At 35.6% G+C, this 18,211-nt stretch overlaps 4 protein-coding genes across 4 annotated transcripts; 1 reads left to right on the top strand and 3 right to left on the bottom strand.

Annotated features, from left to right (window-relative positions):
* Positions 1-305: 305 nt before the first annotated feature.
* LOC116012431 (3-ketoacyl-CoA synthase 12-like) lies at positions 306-2,817 on the bottom strand. Its single transcript, XM_031251964.1, has 2 exons — positions 2,493-2,817; positions 306-1,775 (listed from the first exon to the last, which is right to left on the bottom strand). The coding sequence occupies exons 1-2, from the start codon at positions 2,711-2,713 to the stop codon at positions 575-577; spliced, it is 1,422 nt and encodes a 473-aa protein (XP_031107824.1). The 5' UTR covers positions 2,714-2,817; the 3' UTR covers positions 306-574.
* Positions 2,818-9,771: 6,954 nt separating this feature from the next.
* LOC116013749 (60S ribosomal protein L35-like) lies at positions 9,772-11,321 on the bottom strand. The gene is made up of 4 exons (XM_031253663.1): positions 11,225-11,321; positions 10,969-11,104; positions 10,226-10,382; positions 9,772-10,042 (listed from the first exon to the last, which is right to left on the bottom strand). The coding sequence occupies exons 1-4, from the start codon at positions 11,226-11,228 to the stop codon at positions 9,971-9,973; spliced, it is 369 nt and encodes a 122-aa protein (XP_031109523.1). The 5' UTR covers positions 11,229-11,321; the 3' UTR covers positions 9,772-9,970.
* Positions 11,322-13,420: 2,099 nt separating this feature from the next.
* On the top strand, positions 13,421-15,626 carry LOC116014246 (caffeoylshikimate esterase-like). The gene is made up of 8 exons (XM_031254264.1): positions 13,421-13,503; positions 13,590-13,628; positions 13,768-13,894; positions 13,994-14,140; positions 14,227-14,357; positions 14,492-14,629; positions 14,980-15,078; positions 15,214-15,626. The coding sequence occupies exons 1-8, from the start codon at positions 13,501-13,503 to the stop codon at positions 15,499-15,501; spliced, it is 972 nt and encodes a 323-aa protein (XP_031110124.1). The 5' UTR covers positions 13,421-13,500; the 3' UTR covers positions 15,502-15,626.
* On the bottom strand, positions 15,118-17,930 carry LOC116014245 (pentatricopeptide repeat-containing protein At2g33680-like). Its single transcript, XM_031254263.1, has 2 exons — positions 15,692-17,930; positions 15,118-15,438 (listed from the first exon to the last, which is right to left on the bottom strand). The coding sequence occupies exon 1, from the start codon at positions 17,851-17,853 to the stop codon at positions 15,718-15,720; it is 2,136 nt and encodes a 711-aa protein (XP_031110123.1). The 5' UTR covers positions 17,854-17,930; the 3' UTR covers positions 15,118-15,438; positions 15,692-15,717.
* Positions 17,931-18,211: the final 281 nt, after the last annotated feature.

Genomic DNA, 18,211 nt, shown 5'->3' with positions numbered 1-18,211 from the left:
CATACATGATGGTATATAACTGCCAATATTTTGTTTTTAAAATGAAATCCTAATCATTGGTCAAGGAACATAAAACAAGTTAAAGGTCCATTCAAAGTCATCATCATCCACTTGCTTCTCAATACTATGAAAGTATTGTTCATTAAATTTTTGTTTCACATTAAATTATTAATTATGTGGTGGCTTATCTTAAATAAGAAAAGCAACGATCCAAGAAAACACACAAATATATTATGTTGCATGCCATGTGTATATGCAAGTTGTAGTTTTTCAATACAAGAAAATTATAGATCGAATTGACATTATTTTAAATGAAAAGTAATAATGATTTAGAATTAATCTTATCTAGGTAACTTTCATGAAAATTCTAAGGTGTATTGCACCGAGTTAATACAGTCCAAAATGCATATTTGGTCGCACCAAGTATTGCCTACTTATTATTATTTTTAATCATATCCGATGTTGATCTAGACCTTAGACTTTCACAAATGCATATATGATTGCAGCGGGTACTACTCATGACTTTTTTTTATTGTACTCGGTACTAATCCACACCTTAGAATTTTCCAAAAATCTACTTGATTGATCTGAATTGTGGTGGATTCTCTTGGCAAAGCCAACCAAGGTTCTTCAAGTAAGGGTTGATAGTGTTGCCCCTTGGAGGGTAATCATCAATGAAGCCTTTCCAAATGGTGTCATTATTATTATCATTCCCCAAATCCCTCATCACTTCCCAAAGGATACTATTGCATTTGAAACCAGCTCCAAGGCTAACCATCAAAACCCTATCACCTTTCTTGAGCCTCTTCTTGGCCTCCATGTACCCTAGAACATACCAAATGCTGCTAGCAGAAGTGTTGCCAAATCTTGAAAGTGTCATCTTTGATGGCTCAACATCATACTCACTCAACCCAAGATTCTTCTTTATCCCTTCAATCAGAGCTGACCCACCAGGGTGCAGGCAGAAATGGTCAACCCCACTCTTGAAATTGATCACCTTTCCCTCTATAGCTTTCTTGGATATGTTAGTTTTTGTTAAGAGCGTGTGGAAACAAGTGCGCGCAAGGTGTTCGACGATTTGTCTGAATGGCAATATTCTCGGAGCTAGGTTTCTTAAATTCTCTGCGAATGCTCGCGAGGCGGCCCTAGGGAGAGTCTTGCTTAGATAGAACCCTAAGCGGCCATTGTCGTCTTCCTTCTGCATACAACAGTTGAACGCTTCGTGGTTTTCTCCCAGGTGAGTTCTCTCTGAACATTTGAGTTTCATGATCGATTTAGACCTCAGATTGTGGCGATTCGTTAACAGAATCGAACAACCTCCGCTGCGAAATAGACAATTTGCCAGCATCATGGATTTTTCATTCCCGGAATACCAGAACGGCGCGATGGATTCCGAGGTCACAACAATGGCGAAAATGTTCCGGCGACACTTGAACATGTTCTCCACCAAGTTTACGGAAATTAGGCTGGCGCTACACCCCATTCCGGACAAATTAAATGCCCTCACATCCTCCCTCATCGCGAAACGCCGCACGATTCTCGAGCACAAAGACGGCGCCGGCGACAGCATTGAAACGTTCACGACGAGGACGTCGATCTCCGCCGGCGACACCTCGGACTTTGCGAACAGCTTCTCCAATGTGTCGAAGAAACACTCCTCCATCTCCTCGATCCCGTCGACTAGGGTCGCACAATTCTCTCGGCCTTCTACAATGTTCCGAGGGGCGTATGTTTCTTCCCCAATGCCGGAGTTTACCACGGCGCGCAACAGGAACCTGTGTTGAGTATATATATAAAATATCAATTATCACTTTAGCTTTTTACTTTTGACAAAACACATCTTCAATTTACTATGAGAATCACTAGTGCTCATTAATAAAATAATAGGTTGACACAAGGGGAACGTTAATCATATAATATTATACACTAATGGTAAAATTTGTCGTGAATTGTTGATCGAGTTCACTTTTCGTTCCTAAACTATCATTGGCATTGCACTTTTCATCTCTTTACTAACAAAACATTAAGGACATAATTTGCAATGTTAGTATAGCTTAGGGCATATACACCAGTTGGTTTTTATTTCGCACAATATTTCTTCTCAAACTTTACTCATGTGACCAACTGAGCTGTCCAAACGGACATTTTTATGTTTTTTTTTGCAAAAAGAAAAAAGTTGTTCTTTGAAGAAAAAAAAATGTCTGATGCGCCAGCTAAGTGTTGTATGTGCGCGGAAGGCAACAACAGCTGCTCTCTATCCTCCACCTCATATTGGACCCCACAAAAAATTAGGGGCGAAAAGTAAGAATGACTAACAATTAAAAATAAATTCTACAATTGTATAACTTAGGAATGAAAAAGTGTAATTTTTCCATATATAAAACATAAATGTGCACATGCTTCTATATGTTGAGTATATAATATATAAACATAAAATTCAACTATCAGTTTAAACTTTAAGTTAAGATAGAGCAAATAAATGCTTCAACTACCTGTACTCTTCGGGTCCGAGGTACTTGTTCCGCTGGATGATGTCGCCGGAGATTTGGGTGTCAATCTTCCGGTCATCGGAGGGCTTGAAGCATTCATAGTGGAGTATGTAGCAGCCATGGTTTCTCCATCGTTGGATGAATTTGCAGAGGATGAAAACGATGAGGCACAAAACAAGAAAGAAATAATAATACATAGTAATATTATTCATAGAAGAATCCATGCATATATATATGCTAACTTTGTCTAGAACAACTCTTCACAAGAATTAAAGCTACGATACTTAACAAAATGGAGAATGGAATTATTGGACTTAATTTGAAGAATATGAAGATTCAATTCTTGATTCCTACCCGAGGTTTTGTCTTTCTATATATAGACATTTGAAGAGCCGAGGTTGGAGGCTACGAGGCCTACAAAACTAAAAACAGGGACCCTTAATATATTAAGTTAACTATATAAATTATATGAGTTTTTTATATATAAACTTTATTTAAAAAAATTTAAAATAAAATTAAAAAAAAAAAAAAAAACCCTCTTAGACTGACATTGGATTAGTGCATGTTGGGCAGTTGCTTTGAGAGTCGAGCCCAGCATTTTACAATCAAAATGAAACGCTAACTACTATGCAAGTATAAGGAAATAAATTTACATGTTCGCTAATTACCACTTGCAAGTGCTTAATTAATCATTGTTTGAAAATAAGATCTAATTGATGACTTCATTTACTTTTAAAATTGTACATGTTTGCTTAAATTCGAATTTCATTATATTCATCTCTCACCCTAGTACTATCTCAAAGAAAACATTCTATTCTTTTTAATTTGGGATGAAATGAATCTAGAGTATATACTAGGGAGTGTGTGTTCATAACTATGCAAACAACATTAATTATCAATTATCTAACAAACTTTAACTCAAACAGTACGTCCAACCTTGCATTTATTATCAATGAAAGTTAATCACAATTCAACAATATATGCATGAAATTTTAACGCTATCCCACCGTGCATTACAAAAAAATAATTTCTCCCGGCAGTGGTCTAGCGGATTGGATTGTTGCACTTAAGGCTCGCTTTCAGCGACAAGGTGGGGTTCACAAAAAATTGCGATGACATTTTGATAATTATCTCCAATTTTAAAATTGCACTTTTCAATACTATATACCTACACTTTTGAACACTATGCCATGCATTTTTTGTCAATTTGAAAATACAATGCACTTAGGAACATCTATTAGAGTTTATGGTTTGGTTGAGTATTTCACTTTTTTAATTTGATTTATGGATTCACATTCTATTGCTGTTTAGTATTTACGATTTTTTAAAATTTTATTTTTTTGGTTTAGATTTTAAGGTTTATATATCAAGACAAGAAGGGCATTCTATATGTTAAAAAGTGAAATCTATAATGCTAAAATATTGCACTTTCGAAGTAAGAAAAAACTACATCAATATCACTCACTATGCTTTTTGTGTTCTTAAATTACATATGATTTGTTAGATTTTTTTTTTCCTAATGAACTGCTTAGACGACTGAAATTGATTTTTAATTTTTTCGTAAAACTGTTCTCAACTAGTTCTCATGTGAGTGTTTGTGTGTGTGTGTTCAATGGCTCTAAAAAATAGTGCTTCTAATCTATGCGACGCCATCTTCTCTAGTAAACCATCTTTGATCTAGGTACTATCTTTGCATTTTGTTCAAATCATGGAAGCCACAAAATTGTCTCCTAGCTAGAAGTCACAACATTGTACACTGAAAAGCACAATAATGTGCACTCGAAGGCAAAACAATATGCACTTTGAAGGCACTACAATGCCCTGGAAGCTCAAAGATGCATTTTAAGGCAAAACAATATGCACTTGGAAAACACAACAATGTGCTCTAGAAGACACAATAATATGTTCTGGAGACTCAACAATGTGCTCTGGAAAACTCAGTACACGAGGAGACACATCAGTGTGCCTTGGAAGGCATAACATTGTACTCTGATCTAAATGATACAACATTGTGCTCTGCAAGAAGAAAAAATGTACCGAAAGACCCAAAAAAAAAACTTACACAAAATTACCATAATACCACCATATTTTTTTTAAATAGCTTCATTATAGCCCTTGATCTGAATTGATCAATAAATGAGATTAAACCATATTTTTCACATAAAGAAAGCTTTTCACTTGATCCCTTATATATTACTAAACATCTCACCCAAAAAAAAAACCCTCTAAGATGAATCATTTCACGTTTAGGGAAAAGTAATAAATAGAGTTTAATCTTTTCACATGAATTCTAATGATTATGTATTGTTAAAGCTGGCATCCAGCTTTAATTTCCCATCTGCCCACCTCCCTACTGTATATATTTATAGTAACTTCAATTCCTTCATCTTCTTCCACCTTTCTTTTCGTTTATATTTTTTTTTCAACAAATATCTGTTTTTGGTATTTTCCTTCTTCATGGCTTACCTAAATATACGGTTGCTTTAATTTGATATATGATGATGAAAGTGGAAGGTGCCACGGTGGGGTAGCTGCTTCGTCCTATACTAACAACGACTAAATCGATAAGTTCTATGTCCTCCCTCACCTCCAACAATTGTATCTATCTATCCTTGGAAATATAAGAAGCTTTGAGATGTTTAGAATTTTAGATCATACAAGATAGGTTGGGACTTGGGACTTGAATAAAAGGGAAAAAGTGTACTAGGTCAACAAAAACGTCTCGTATTTTTTTCTATTAGAGTGATGAATGAATTTGTAGCTACTAATTAATTAAAAGTGTGCGTGGAGCAAACTACGCTTTTATGTATGCAGTCGAGCGTGCACACACATATACATATACATCGGCACATATTATATTCAATTTAGGGAGTGGTGAGAATGGAGTAATTAGAGGGGTGGTATTGAGATATTATAACTTTATTTTCGAGAACGGTCGCGAGTAATAGAAAAGTTTCTGGTCAACTGGGTGAGCGCAAAAGCCGATATGTGAGACCGTGAAGTAAGCGTCTACTACTTTCTTTAGTTGTCCAAACAACTAGAAAAAAGTGATGGATTCAGCTCGTTATGGAGTCATAACTCATAAGGTCTAGACCTATAAGATTACCTGCTATGGTGACAACCAATCCTTAAACCATGGATTAGGGTTCATAATGCACTGTGGAGTGTGGACCCTAGTGCATGTGTATGTGTCTTATGTTGTAAGTTTCAGTATCTTGTGTTATGAAATTCAATATCGAGTAAGAATTATGTGCCTAAAATAAATTAGTAATTGTGTCTTGTGTTATGAAATTATGTGCCTTTGAACACAGACTATGTACCTAAATCAAATTTGAAAACTAAGTAAATATATAATATGTGCCTTGTGTTGTGACTTTTTGTATCTTGTATTAGTAAAGGAGAGCTAGATAGTGACACGTGGCGACTTGGGGTGGCAACAAATAAACGCCTAGCCAGTTTTGGGCTTGGACCCTTTTGGGTCAATTAATTATGATTATGATTATTATTATTATTATTATTTACTTGCACCCTAGTTGTGAATATTGTTCGAGCTAACATTCAATTAATATTATCCTTATTTTTCTCAGTTTATCTTTATTCTTATCTGATTTTTTTATGGACCCGATCCTATAAAATCATCAATTATATAGACAAATAAATAAATACGTGTTTATATTATAAAGAAAAGATCATTCCTAAATTTTAAGAATGCTAATACTAAAGTTCCTCAGAATAACTATTGACAAATGGATAAATATCCATATCACCTTAATTAGTAGTTGATGCAAGATCCGCGTGTCTGAACGTCATGTTATGTTCAGTTCTTGTCAACCCCTTCTCAATCAAACTTATCACACAGAGTTTCTCAATATGATTTAGTGCACAGGTCTCTCATCACCTAAAAATATGACTTATAATAAAGGTATGTTATAGACTTAGGGGACAAGATAGAATCCGAATTATTCGGAGTTGTGTAAGAATTTAACAAGTCATAAAACGAAAACAGTTAGGAAGAAGTTAGAACGTAGTTCGGTAGTTCCTGGTTGGAAAGAGTAATATATATATATATATATATATATATAGTTGTATAAAAAAACGCACACTATTACACAACATATTGCATGTTTCGACGATCATATTTAATCATAAGCCTTATATGCTTTCAAAGCATTGATCTTACATTATATATGAAAATATCTTATAAAACACACAATAAAAATTGTTAAATAGGATTATACATATTATGACATAGAAAAATAGACACATTGTGTTATAAAAGTTTGTAAGATGCAAAAAATTACAAAATTTTGATTTAAATTTTTACCTTGTTATGTTTAATTTAAAGCAAAACCCTAATTAAAACTCAATCAACCCTATGACGTTTTCCTTGGTATGATGTAGAAAAAATAGACAGTATATTTTAGAATTAAAAATGATAATAGTTGTGTTGTGGTAATATAGCTCATTAGTTTAGAAATGGAAGCACATTATTATTTATTAAGGTTTATGCAACGGCCTCTATATATATATATATATATATATATATATATATATATATATATATATATATATATATATAAATATATAAGACTGAAAACTTCATTATTATTAAAAAAAAAATCTATTTTTTTTGTGGTTATTAAAGAACATGAAAGCAAAGAACCAAAATATATGCCTCAATAACCACTATGATTATTATTAAAAAAAAATAATTATAAACTACATGATAAAGGGAGAGAAGGAATCTATCCTTTATGTTTCTCCCATAAACTAATGCAACCAAGTATCTTATATTAAGAGACTGATTATAAAAATTAAAGGACGAAAACAACATATGGAATAGACAACATAATTAGCTAAGCCAACAAAAATTAAGTGCATAAGACTTGTGTCCTAGCTATAATAAAGAGCTTATTACCGAAATGGTCCCTTGACTATTGCAAAATTATCAATTTGGTCCTCGACAATTTTTCGTGCCCAATTTAGTCCCTCGACTTTAAAATTTTTAACCAATTTGGTCCTCCGTTTATTTTACTGTTAAACATCCGTTAAATCGGGACCAAATTGGTAATTTTGCTATAGTCGAGAGACCAAATTGGTAATTTTTCAATAGTCAAGGGACCATTTCAGTGAAAAATTAGTTACCAATTTAGTCCCTTGACTATTGAAAAGTTACCAATTTAGTCCATTGACTATAGCAAAATTACCAATTTGTTACCAATTTAGTCCATTGACTATAGCAAAATTACCAATTTGATCCCAATTTAGTCCATTGACTATAGCAAAATTACCAATTTGATCCCGATTTAACGGATGTTTAACGGTAAAATAAACGGAGGATCAAATTGGTTAAAAATTTTAAAGTCGAGGGACTAAATTGGGCACGAAAAATTGTCGAAGACCAAATTGGTAATTTCGCAATAGTCGAGGGACCATTTCGGTAATAAACTCTATAATAAATTGCAAAATAATTTTGTTTGTTTCATACATAGGATATGATCCCATTATATATGTACCTCGATCAGCTCTTAATTACTCGATACTCATTATATACAGGCATATATACGTGTAGAGGATGGACCATGTGTGTGTGTGTGTCAAAATATATATATATAATGCGCAAATTTTACTGTGGACCACTCATCAAGGCGACGTCGTTTTGATTAATGAAAACAGACGAATGAAATGGCCTCCATTCCGCGCAACTACAGTTCCCTTTCAACACAATTGCAGTATCAGTTCAACGCAACTGCAGTATCAGTTCAACACAACGGCAGTTCCAGACGGATGAAACGACCTCCGTAGTATTATTTGAAATGAACTGTAGTATCAGTTACGGAGATTTATAGGAGCCGTTTCTCCCACTTATTGAAACGGCGTCGTTTTGTGACCATGATCCACAATGCATTGTGGACCATGGTGCACGGTATAACAACTGTATATTGTGACTGATTCTGCAAATATGGCCAATGGAACAGCCCACATTCTTAAATACATAGCTACTTTCAACTATAGCAAACTCACCATTATAACTAATGTTTCCAAACAGTTGGTTTGAAGGTGATAGAGCATATGGTACCGGGCAGCCCACCAATTAAAGAGAAGAAGAAACCATAGACATATTCGACTACTATTCGAAACCCTACACCAACCTGAATTATGGGCATGGGTTTACGTAGTGGGTAAATGGTATCATCTTTACTGTTCGACTTTAAAAGTTAAGTCCTTGTAACTCATACTAACTGTAATAATGTCCCGTCATTTATGAGGAAGATGGGCTGATTTAGCACTGCAACATTAGTGAGAGATGGTTGCTACTACACACGAAGTGAGTGGTCTCTTAGTGGGAGGTAGTGAGAAGCAATTAGTCACTAACTAATACCCCTCGCTCTCTTTACCAATTGTTTTGGTCCCTCGCAAATGCCACTCCTAGTTTTACAAAAAATGTTGCAATTTCAATCCAAACAAATGAAAACCTCAGCTCTTAACATTATTTTAGAATTTTGTTCGGAAGAGGAAAAAAATAAAATTAGTTAAATGTTGATAATGCATTAAGCAAGTGCTAAAATTTTAACATTTTTTTAAAGCGGAGAATATAATTTATAACCTTTAGGGTGCAATATCAAAGTTTAGAAAGAATATAATTCCCACAATACTATCAGTTCACACCAACAGGAGGCACATTGAAATTACATTTAAACTAAAGAACCAACAAACGCACATTTAAACCAACCTAGTTTACTTCTTCCAATTTCCTACACAACTCTTCAAGTTTAACTTACATAACTAACATAACTCAAATCTTGTCAACTACAAAGGACAAGGAATATCATTTTGATTTGTAGTATGGGGAATTATATGATTTGGTCTACACCGATTCTGGTTAAAATTGAAGTGAAATACAATAAAAACCTTGACACCTTGTTCCTGGCTCTTGGAGGAACCCAAGAGTTTTGCACACCTTTTTTGGACAATGAGAGTTTAGCTAGGAGAAATTGAATCCTCAACAAGTGCTAATTATTTGCAATTTTAATCATCCCAATAAGAGGTATTGAACCTAGGAACAAGTGCTAATTATCTGCAATTTTAACCATCCCAATAAGAGGTATTGAACCTAAGACATACTAACTTTGTTTCACTATTTAGCTCATCTATGACTCTCTTCCTATTTCTCAGAATGGCAGAAAGCAGTATATATACATAATTAAAAAGACAATATATACCTCTGACTTAGTTAGTTAGATTATAGAAGAAACTACAGAATAATAAGGCTCAAGGGCTCTCAAATAATGAAAGGTTGATGCATTTTCGTATGATCCAATAATAAAATGTAATGAAGATTGCAGTGCATAGAAGTTAAAAATAACAAGCTAAAGGTGAACATTTTCCTCATCAAACCCAACAAAACAAACTGACAAAACTCATCTCTACCTGAAAATTTTGATATTGAGAAGAGACATGGAATCCTAGTAGGTTGTATCCTACACTTTAATAGCATACTTTCGCAATGGGAAGTACATCTCCTTCTTTTGTCTCTCAGTCTTCAAAGAGGCCTGTACCAAAGGAAATGATCAAAGCATTTAAACTCTCAGTTGCAAATATACCTTCCTTCTTAAGGAAAAATAAACCGAATACCCAAATGTCAGCTTGTTTCAATTGGAAAAGATGCCCTGGCCAACCTAAACCAGCCACACTCATCACCAATCAACAAACAAACAGTTGCCAAACAAAAGTACCTGGTGCTTAGTTAGACGTCGGCGAATAGCTCTGGTCTTCTTGGGGCGGAGGTCAAGCGGCAAGTACTTCTTGTTCTTGTATGCTTCCCTTAGCACAGCCTTCTGCTTCTGTGAGATCACAGTCAAAACCTGTGCAATTGACAGCCTTACCACCTTGCTGCAACCAATTAAAAAAAGCAAATGAAATTCAAAGCATAGAATATCACCGAGAAACTAAATACATCACATAACAAACATAGCTCTTTTCCGGAAAGGCATTAATCATGACACTACCACATATACAACACCCTAGCCTGGGAGAGTACTGATAAGAAACAGGATTACAGGGAAATTAACTTACACAAATGAAAGATAATGCTCTGGACATGAACTAGCCAAAAACGTTCAGAACACTGAACTCAGAATTTATGGTACTACCTTAGCCTTCTATTTTCCTACAGTTAACTTAGCCCAATAGAGGCTGTCCATTAAGTATCCAAGTATTCAAGAAGATTATAACTTGAAACATTGCATGTCAAAGAATATCATATAAGCTATTGGGCACAGACACAACAGACTCTAATAAATAAAATTTACAATGCAGGAAATATTCATAGTAAGTTGATACATTCATCGTTCCATCTATACAATCATCGATCTTATTTAGAGCGTCCACAGATAATTGTGTGTATAGATATATATAAATCAATGAGAATACCGATAAAACATGTGTACGATATACAGAGATAGAATGAAGAGCATACATTTTGGAGAGCTTGTTAGGAGCACCTCCGGTGACCTTAGCGACACGGAGGAGGGCAAGCTCCGCCTTCAGATCCTTCAACTGAGCAAGCAGCTCCGACTTGTTTTTGTTCCTCAGCTCGTGAACCTTGATTCTCGCTGCATTTTTTCAGCACAAAAAATAAAAAACCAAAAACTCAGATCACAATCACAAATCAAACCTTAGGAATCGAAACAAAAATGCGAAACTATAGTCAACAGAGCTCGAAGGTTACGCACCCATCGCTGCTGCTTCGTGTTCCTGCACCTGATGCTCTCGTCCTCTTTCTCTGAAACCCTAGTTTTAGTTTTTCCTTTTATAGCAGGCCGAAATTAATAATGCGACTCGGGCCGTGGAACGATTGGGCTTGATTTTCTTAGTTTATTGGACTACAAGTCATATTGGGCTTAATCTATTCAACCTATAAAGGGTAAAGTGAAACCCTTACTATAGGCAAATTATTCCGTGGACCCGAATCCAAAATACACAATTTATATACTGAATATTCACAATTTATATACTGAATGTTCACAATTTACATATTAGATGTTCACAATTCAAATTGTAAACATTCAGTTTGTAAATGGATACGGGTTCACTTTGCAAGGAACACTTGCATGATGTTGGTAACGAGTGCAGGCACGGAAGAATTTTTTATATTTGTGCCGGTAATATTAATATATATATATATATATATATATATATATATATATATATATATATATATATATATATATATATATATATATTTATTTATTTATTTATTTATTTATTTATATTACTAATGTATCTAATTGAGTGTTTAACTCATTGGAGTTTGTAATTATATTTTGGTAGTAATGGTAAAGATTTGATGCACCGGTGTTGAAGTTAGTTTTTATTATGCGAAAGCTCTAATACACTTATACACTAAAATTTTGAAGTTTATAGTTATAAATTTTATATTAAATGCAAATTTACGATACTAGTGATTATATTTACGAGTTGGAGATTCCTGGCCTCGCGAAATTCCCACAAAGGCGATAATGGGTAAGGGATATCATTCTCCCATAGTGTGGGCGTGGAAATGCAAAGGCAAGGATATATCCACACCCCAACCATTGGCATTCTTTATATTGTAGCCTTGCATGGTAAGTAAAGACCAGAATGCTTTATAGTTGCTACACTCAAAGTATTCAATTATTGCCCTATTGTTAGTTTCTTGCACAAGCTTATTTGCTTTAGATTGGTAAATTGATAAATTAGAAATGAATATGCCAATGATGGCTTTAAACACATAAAGTTAGTCTTTGGGAATGTTAATCATTAAACATATAATTGATTCTTTATATTAATTTAAAATAATTGTTTTAAAAACTCACTATACAGACGTACAATGACACTAGTGTGTGACACTCTTGCTCCACTCTCCCGTCTCCACAATCTACGTTGTGTTAATATTATTATGGTTAACACGTTTTCTGACTGTAATATTTTGTCTAACTATCTAGGGGCCAATTAGCAAGAATATGGAATATCAATAATAAATTAGTTTATTAATACTTAGACATTTGGACCTATCTAAATTTTAATAATTCTTTTTTGGGTGTAACCCAGGGTTTTCACTTGGATGGAACAGCTGGTCTGTAAATTTAAGGCTTCTCCATACCCAAAATCAAGGATCGAATCCTTGACCTTTAGTTAAGGATGAATGTAAAATATTACTCCGTATAATTCTAACAACTACCAAAATGAGAATATATAAATTTATTCAAATTAAATTAATAATTCAGATATTTTTTATTGCTTTAAAACTAAATATGGCATCATAAAGAATTCCATATTAATACCCACGAGTATGTACGCGCCTACGCGACGCCGACACAGAAAACTTGTGAAAAACATGGGGAAAACGAAGTACTAGAGCGCGTACGGTGTACAGCCATTTGTCGGGCTAACACATTTTGTTTCTAAAACATGGGAAAAGGGAAAGTTCGAAATCGCGTGGGCTCCCTGTAATTGGGCCCAACAAAAACCGCAATCAGTTCACTAAAAGAGTAAATGAAAAATGTTTGCCGGCATCTACAGCTCAGTTGTTAACAGATATAAAGTTTAAAAAGAAAGATCATGATCGAGTCTAACCAGCAACATGTATTCAGTTGAGTTGCCATGATTTACATTTGATGTGTAGTATATTTTAAAAAATGAGTAAATAAAATGAAATATACCATATCAAAATTTCTCCAACTTCTATTATCCTTTATTTTATTCTCTCTCTTTTTCTTTTCAATTTAAATTTATTTTCAAATTAAATTTGGTTTGTCCCTACCATCTCACCAACAGTATCATTCACAAATCAATGCATATAAAACCCCCTATCTTCTTCCTAGAATCTTGAAAGCTCCATACTCTATAACTCATCATATCAAGACTTTCCCTTCATTTCTTTATCACCAAACTATATCCTCTCTTCTTCTCTGACCCCCCCCCCCCCCCCAAAACTTCTCCTCATCTTTCTACCATTGCCATTCTCATCATGGTACATGCTTTCTCCTAATTAATTCCCTGCTTCTGTTGTTATTATGTTTTCAGTCAGTTCAAGTGTTCTTTGTTTATGTTCAACAGGCTATTGAAGCAGAAACTAGCACTGTCAAATATGAAGAGGTGAATAACCACTCTTTGTTCTGAAGTATTACAAGAATTATGCATGCATGATTCAAAAAATAATAATAATAATAATAATAATAATAATAATAATAATCTCAATCTTTTTTGTGTCTTAATTTCTTTTATTTAAATGCAGGAATTCGTGTTGAATTCGCGAGGAATGAAGCTTTTCACATGTAGATGGTTGCCTAAAAACCATGAACCAAAAGCTTTGATCTTCCTCTGCCATGGATATGCCATGGAGTGCAGTGTGTCCATGAAAGGTTTAACTCTAAACAGCCATCCTCTATCATCATTGGAATTTCAGGGCTCTCAAAAATAAAACGAAATAATTGTAAATTTTTACATGTGATCGAAATTAGGTGCTGCAATAAGGCTAGCAAAGGCTGGATTTGGGGTGTATGGTATGGACTATGAGGGCCATGGGAAGTCAGAAGGGCTTCATGGTTACGTCCCCAGCTTTGACGTTGTTGTTACTGATTGCTCTAATCACTATTCCAAAATTTGCGGTATGTGAAAAAAAAAAATTATTGAATTTTTGGGATTTCAAAGATTTTTTTGGGTGCTAACTTGGAATATTTTGAAAAAAAATTAGAGAGGAAGGGAAATAGAAAAAAGATGAGGTTCTTGCTGGGTGAATCAATGGGAGGAGCTGTGGCTCTATTATTACACAGGAAAAAGCCAGACTTTTGGGATGGTGCTGTCCTTGTAGCACCAATGTGTAAGGTTTGTATTCTAAGCTTATAGTAAATCACACATTGATAAAATGGTTGGATTCAATGGTGAATGGTCCACGTGCATTATAGCTCAGTATGCACGCACCTTGACGTTATTCTGGGTTGTCATTTGTCAATATGCAGATTGCAGATGCTATAAAGCCACATCCAATTGTAATCAGTATTTTGTCCAAGCTTAGCAAATGCATCCCCACCTGGAAAATCATTCCAACTCCAGATATTACTGATGTTGCCAATAGGGACCCTCTGAAAAGAAAGGAGGTAAATCTACATTATTTTTAAATTTTAAAATAAATTATTACTTTCTTTCTTTTAAAATAAAACAAAAAACTATGAGCAACTCCAGCTAAGTTGGTCAGATTGTTAACTTAGTAACCACAAGGTTAGAAGTTCAACTTCTAGTGGGAGCAACCTATTGGTCTTCTTGGTTTGAGCCAGTCAGCTATGGACAACCTAGACTGATTTACACTGATTTACTTCCTTGTGGTCTAGTCCATACCCTCGGGTACTGACTACGGGTTTCCCTCGTCACTTAAAAAAAAAAAAAAAACAGAAAAGCTTGCCTCTACATATATATAATACAGAGTAATAATCTAAATATATATGTGCAGATTAGATCGAACCCATATTGCTACCAGGGCAGGCCTCGCCTACAAACTGGGTATCAATTATTGATTGTCAGCATGGATTTGGAGCAACGACTCACCGAGGTTTGTTAGAATAAATTCTTGAAAAACAAAGCACAAAAATACTCAGAATGGAAATAGAAAACTGCTATAGAATAAAGGAAATTTCTGCAGCATTTATGTGTTTTCTAAGCTAGTGCTGTGTATGGGATTTCACAGGTCAAGTTGCCATTTCTAATTGCACATGGAGAAGCAGATAAAGTTACCGATCCATCAGTGAGCAAACTCCTGTATGAAAAAGCTTCAAGCACAGACAAGAGCCTAAAGATATATCCAGGAATGTGGCATTCTCTGACCTATGGGGAGCTTCCCGAGAACATCAACATCGTGTTTTCAGGCATCATCAGTTGGCTAGATCATAAAGTTACCACAGGTAATTCCAGGCTGGAGAGAGAACAAAAATACACAAATGACAATCTACTTGGAGCTAACAGTAAAACTCTGTAGGTTACTGTAAAAAGAAACACAGTGTAACAAATTAGAATTCTAAAATGTTTAAACATTCTTGGTAACTGTAATGTGTATGTTGGCAGTTAAATATAACCAAAAAGTTTTTAAACCAAATTTGGGGATGTTCTTGAGCATATAATGTGAGACAGAAATTTAAGAAGAAATCACTGCAAGAATGTCATGCTACCAGATATATTATTGATGTTATCAACTTTAAAGGCCCTCCAAAACAAGATCAGAATCCAGTTCATAATCTTCGTCTTTCATCAACTTGCTTAGCTTCCGAACCTCCTCGCGTATTTCTTTAATTTGTGGATGCAACTGATCTGAAACAACAAAAACATGAAACCGAGTCTTCAGTTCAATCCAACTGCATCCCGGCTCCTTGGTTACGCAACGGAGACTCATCAAATGTCTGACCCGTTCGACATCCTGCACTCTACCAAGAGCTGAATAAATACTGGACAGCAACACATAAGCGGATGATTCCAATGAGCCCAACTCCATTAATTTCTCTCCGGCATAGGCTCCCAACTCATAGTTTCGATAGTTCCTGCAAGCACTTAATAATATACGCCACAAGCATAGGCCATGGTCAATTGTTGCAGACAAAATAAATTCTTTAGCTTCATATAATTTTCCAGCACGACCAAGTATGTCAACCATACAAGCATAGTGCTCTACCCCAGGTTCTATGCCAAACTCACCAGACATCATCTTAAAATAATCCCAGCCCTTCTCTACCAGTCCCATATGGCTACAAGCAGACAGAATGTTCACAAAAGTAACATAATCTGGCTTTCCACCAACCATCCGCATCTCCTCAAAAACTTGGAGTGCTTCTGTCCCATGTCCATTTTGAGAAAGACCAGAAATCATGGAGTTCCATGAGGCGACATCTTTGTTAGGCATCCTCCTGAAGACTAAATCCCCATCATTGAGGCTTCCACACTTTGCATACATGGTCGCAAGAGCACTTCCAACGGGAACAGTGAGACTAAATCCATATTTAAGTGTATGAGCATGAATCTGTTTTCCCTGCTCTAAAGTAGCAAGGCTTGAGCAAGCTCTTAACACACTGGCCATTGTCAACTCATTTGGCATGATACCCTTCCCTCTCATTCTACAATACATATTCATAGCACTCTCACTATCCCCATTTTGAACATAGCCTGCAATCATCGAAGTCCACAAGACAATATCCGATTCTCCTAGACAATCAAATCCACTCCTAGCATCATCAATCTTACCACACTTGGCATACATATCAACTAACGCCGTCATAATATACATCTGAGACTCAAACCCTAATTTCACCAGGTATCCATGAACCTGTCTCCCTTCACTAACTGCCACAACATCACTGCATGCATTAAGCACCCCAACAAGAGTGTACTCACTAGGCATCACCCCACAAACATGCATTTCTGAAAACAACTTCAAAGCTCTCTCACCATTCCCATTCTGTGCATAACCAGTGACCATAGCAGACCATGTAATAGGTTCCTTAATGTTGGAGGACTCAAATGCCTGATATGCATCATCCAAGCTACCACACTTTGCATACATAGTCACCAAAGCATTGGCAACAGGAACAATGGAGAACAATCCATTTTTCATCGAAAAACAATGAATTTGCTTCCCAACACTAATAAATTCCGGCAATGTGAAACCACTAAGAACACTAGTCAACGCAAACTCATTCACGCCATCCTCACCTTCCACCAGCATCATCCTAAAAACACCCAAAGCTTCCTTAGCAAGCCTGTGTGAAGCGTACCCAGATATCATCGTAGCCCAAGACACCGAATTTCTCTCAGGCATTTCTTCAAACACCATATGAGCGTCGCCAATATCGCCAGCCTTACAGTACATATTAATCAAAGAGCTACCCACAAACACATCATCAAAACCTCTCAACTTGACCGCCAAGCAATGTGCTTGTTTCCCAACAACTGTGTCCCCTAAATGCGACGCAGCAGAGAAAACACCCGCAAAAGTATGGGAATTGGGAACAGTATCCTGCTGCCTCATTTGCTTCAGGAGGCTGAGAACAGCCAACGACGAGTCCCGGCGACCCAATTGAGAGTACCCGTTGATGAGGCAGTTCCATGAGACAGTATCTTTGTCGTCGATATCGTCGAAGGCGAGATGCGCCTCTCGCAGCAGGCTGCACTTGGCGTAGAAGTTAACAACGCTGTTGGAGAGATAAATGCAGGAAGAGGAGCCGGACTTGATGAGATGGGCATGGAGAGATTTCCCTTTGCGAAGATTCTTCAGGTGTGTGTAGTTAAGGATCGTTTTGAAGAGATATTGATGTCGTGGTGTTAGAGACACGGCATGATTCATATGGAGCCTCCGAGAGAGACTCTTGTTTCGCGAAATTTTTCAAGTTGCTACCAATGAAGAACTGGAGAAAGTATTTAAACTGAATTAACGCCCGCAAATTATCCACTAAGGTATTATCAAAATAAGTTTATGTTGATCAAGTTGAATTACAATGACAATAATTATACCATGCACCCATATCAACCTGCCACCTGGTGAAAGTATTCCCTGAATGTTCATATTTTACATATTAAATGTTCACAATATATAAATTGTGTAATTTGAACCTAAATCCACATGGTAAGATAAATTCATGTCCACCTTGTGATCTTGACTGCAAATTATTCTGTGGACATGAATTCATCTTGATCAATCAATT

This window comes from Ipomoea triloba, chromosome 3, assembly GCF_003576645.1.
Source record: "Ipomoea triloba cultivar NCNSP0323 chromosome 3, ASM357664v1".
NCBI lineage: Eukaryota > Viridiplantae > Streptophyta > Magnoliopsida > Solanales > Convolvulaceae > Ipomoea > Ipomoea triloba.
Note: the sequence above shows the minus strand (reverse complement) of the source record. Positions and strands in the feature narration are given on the sequence as shown.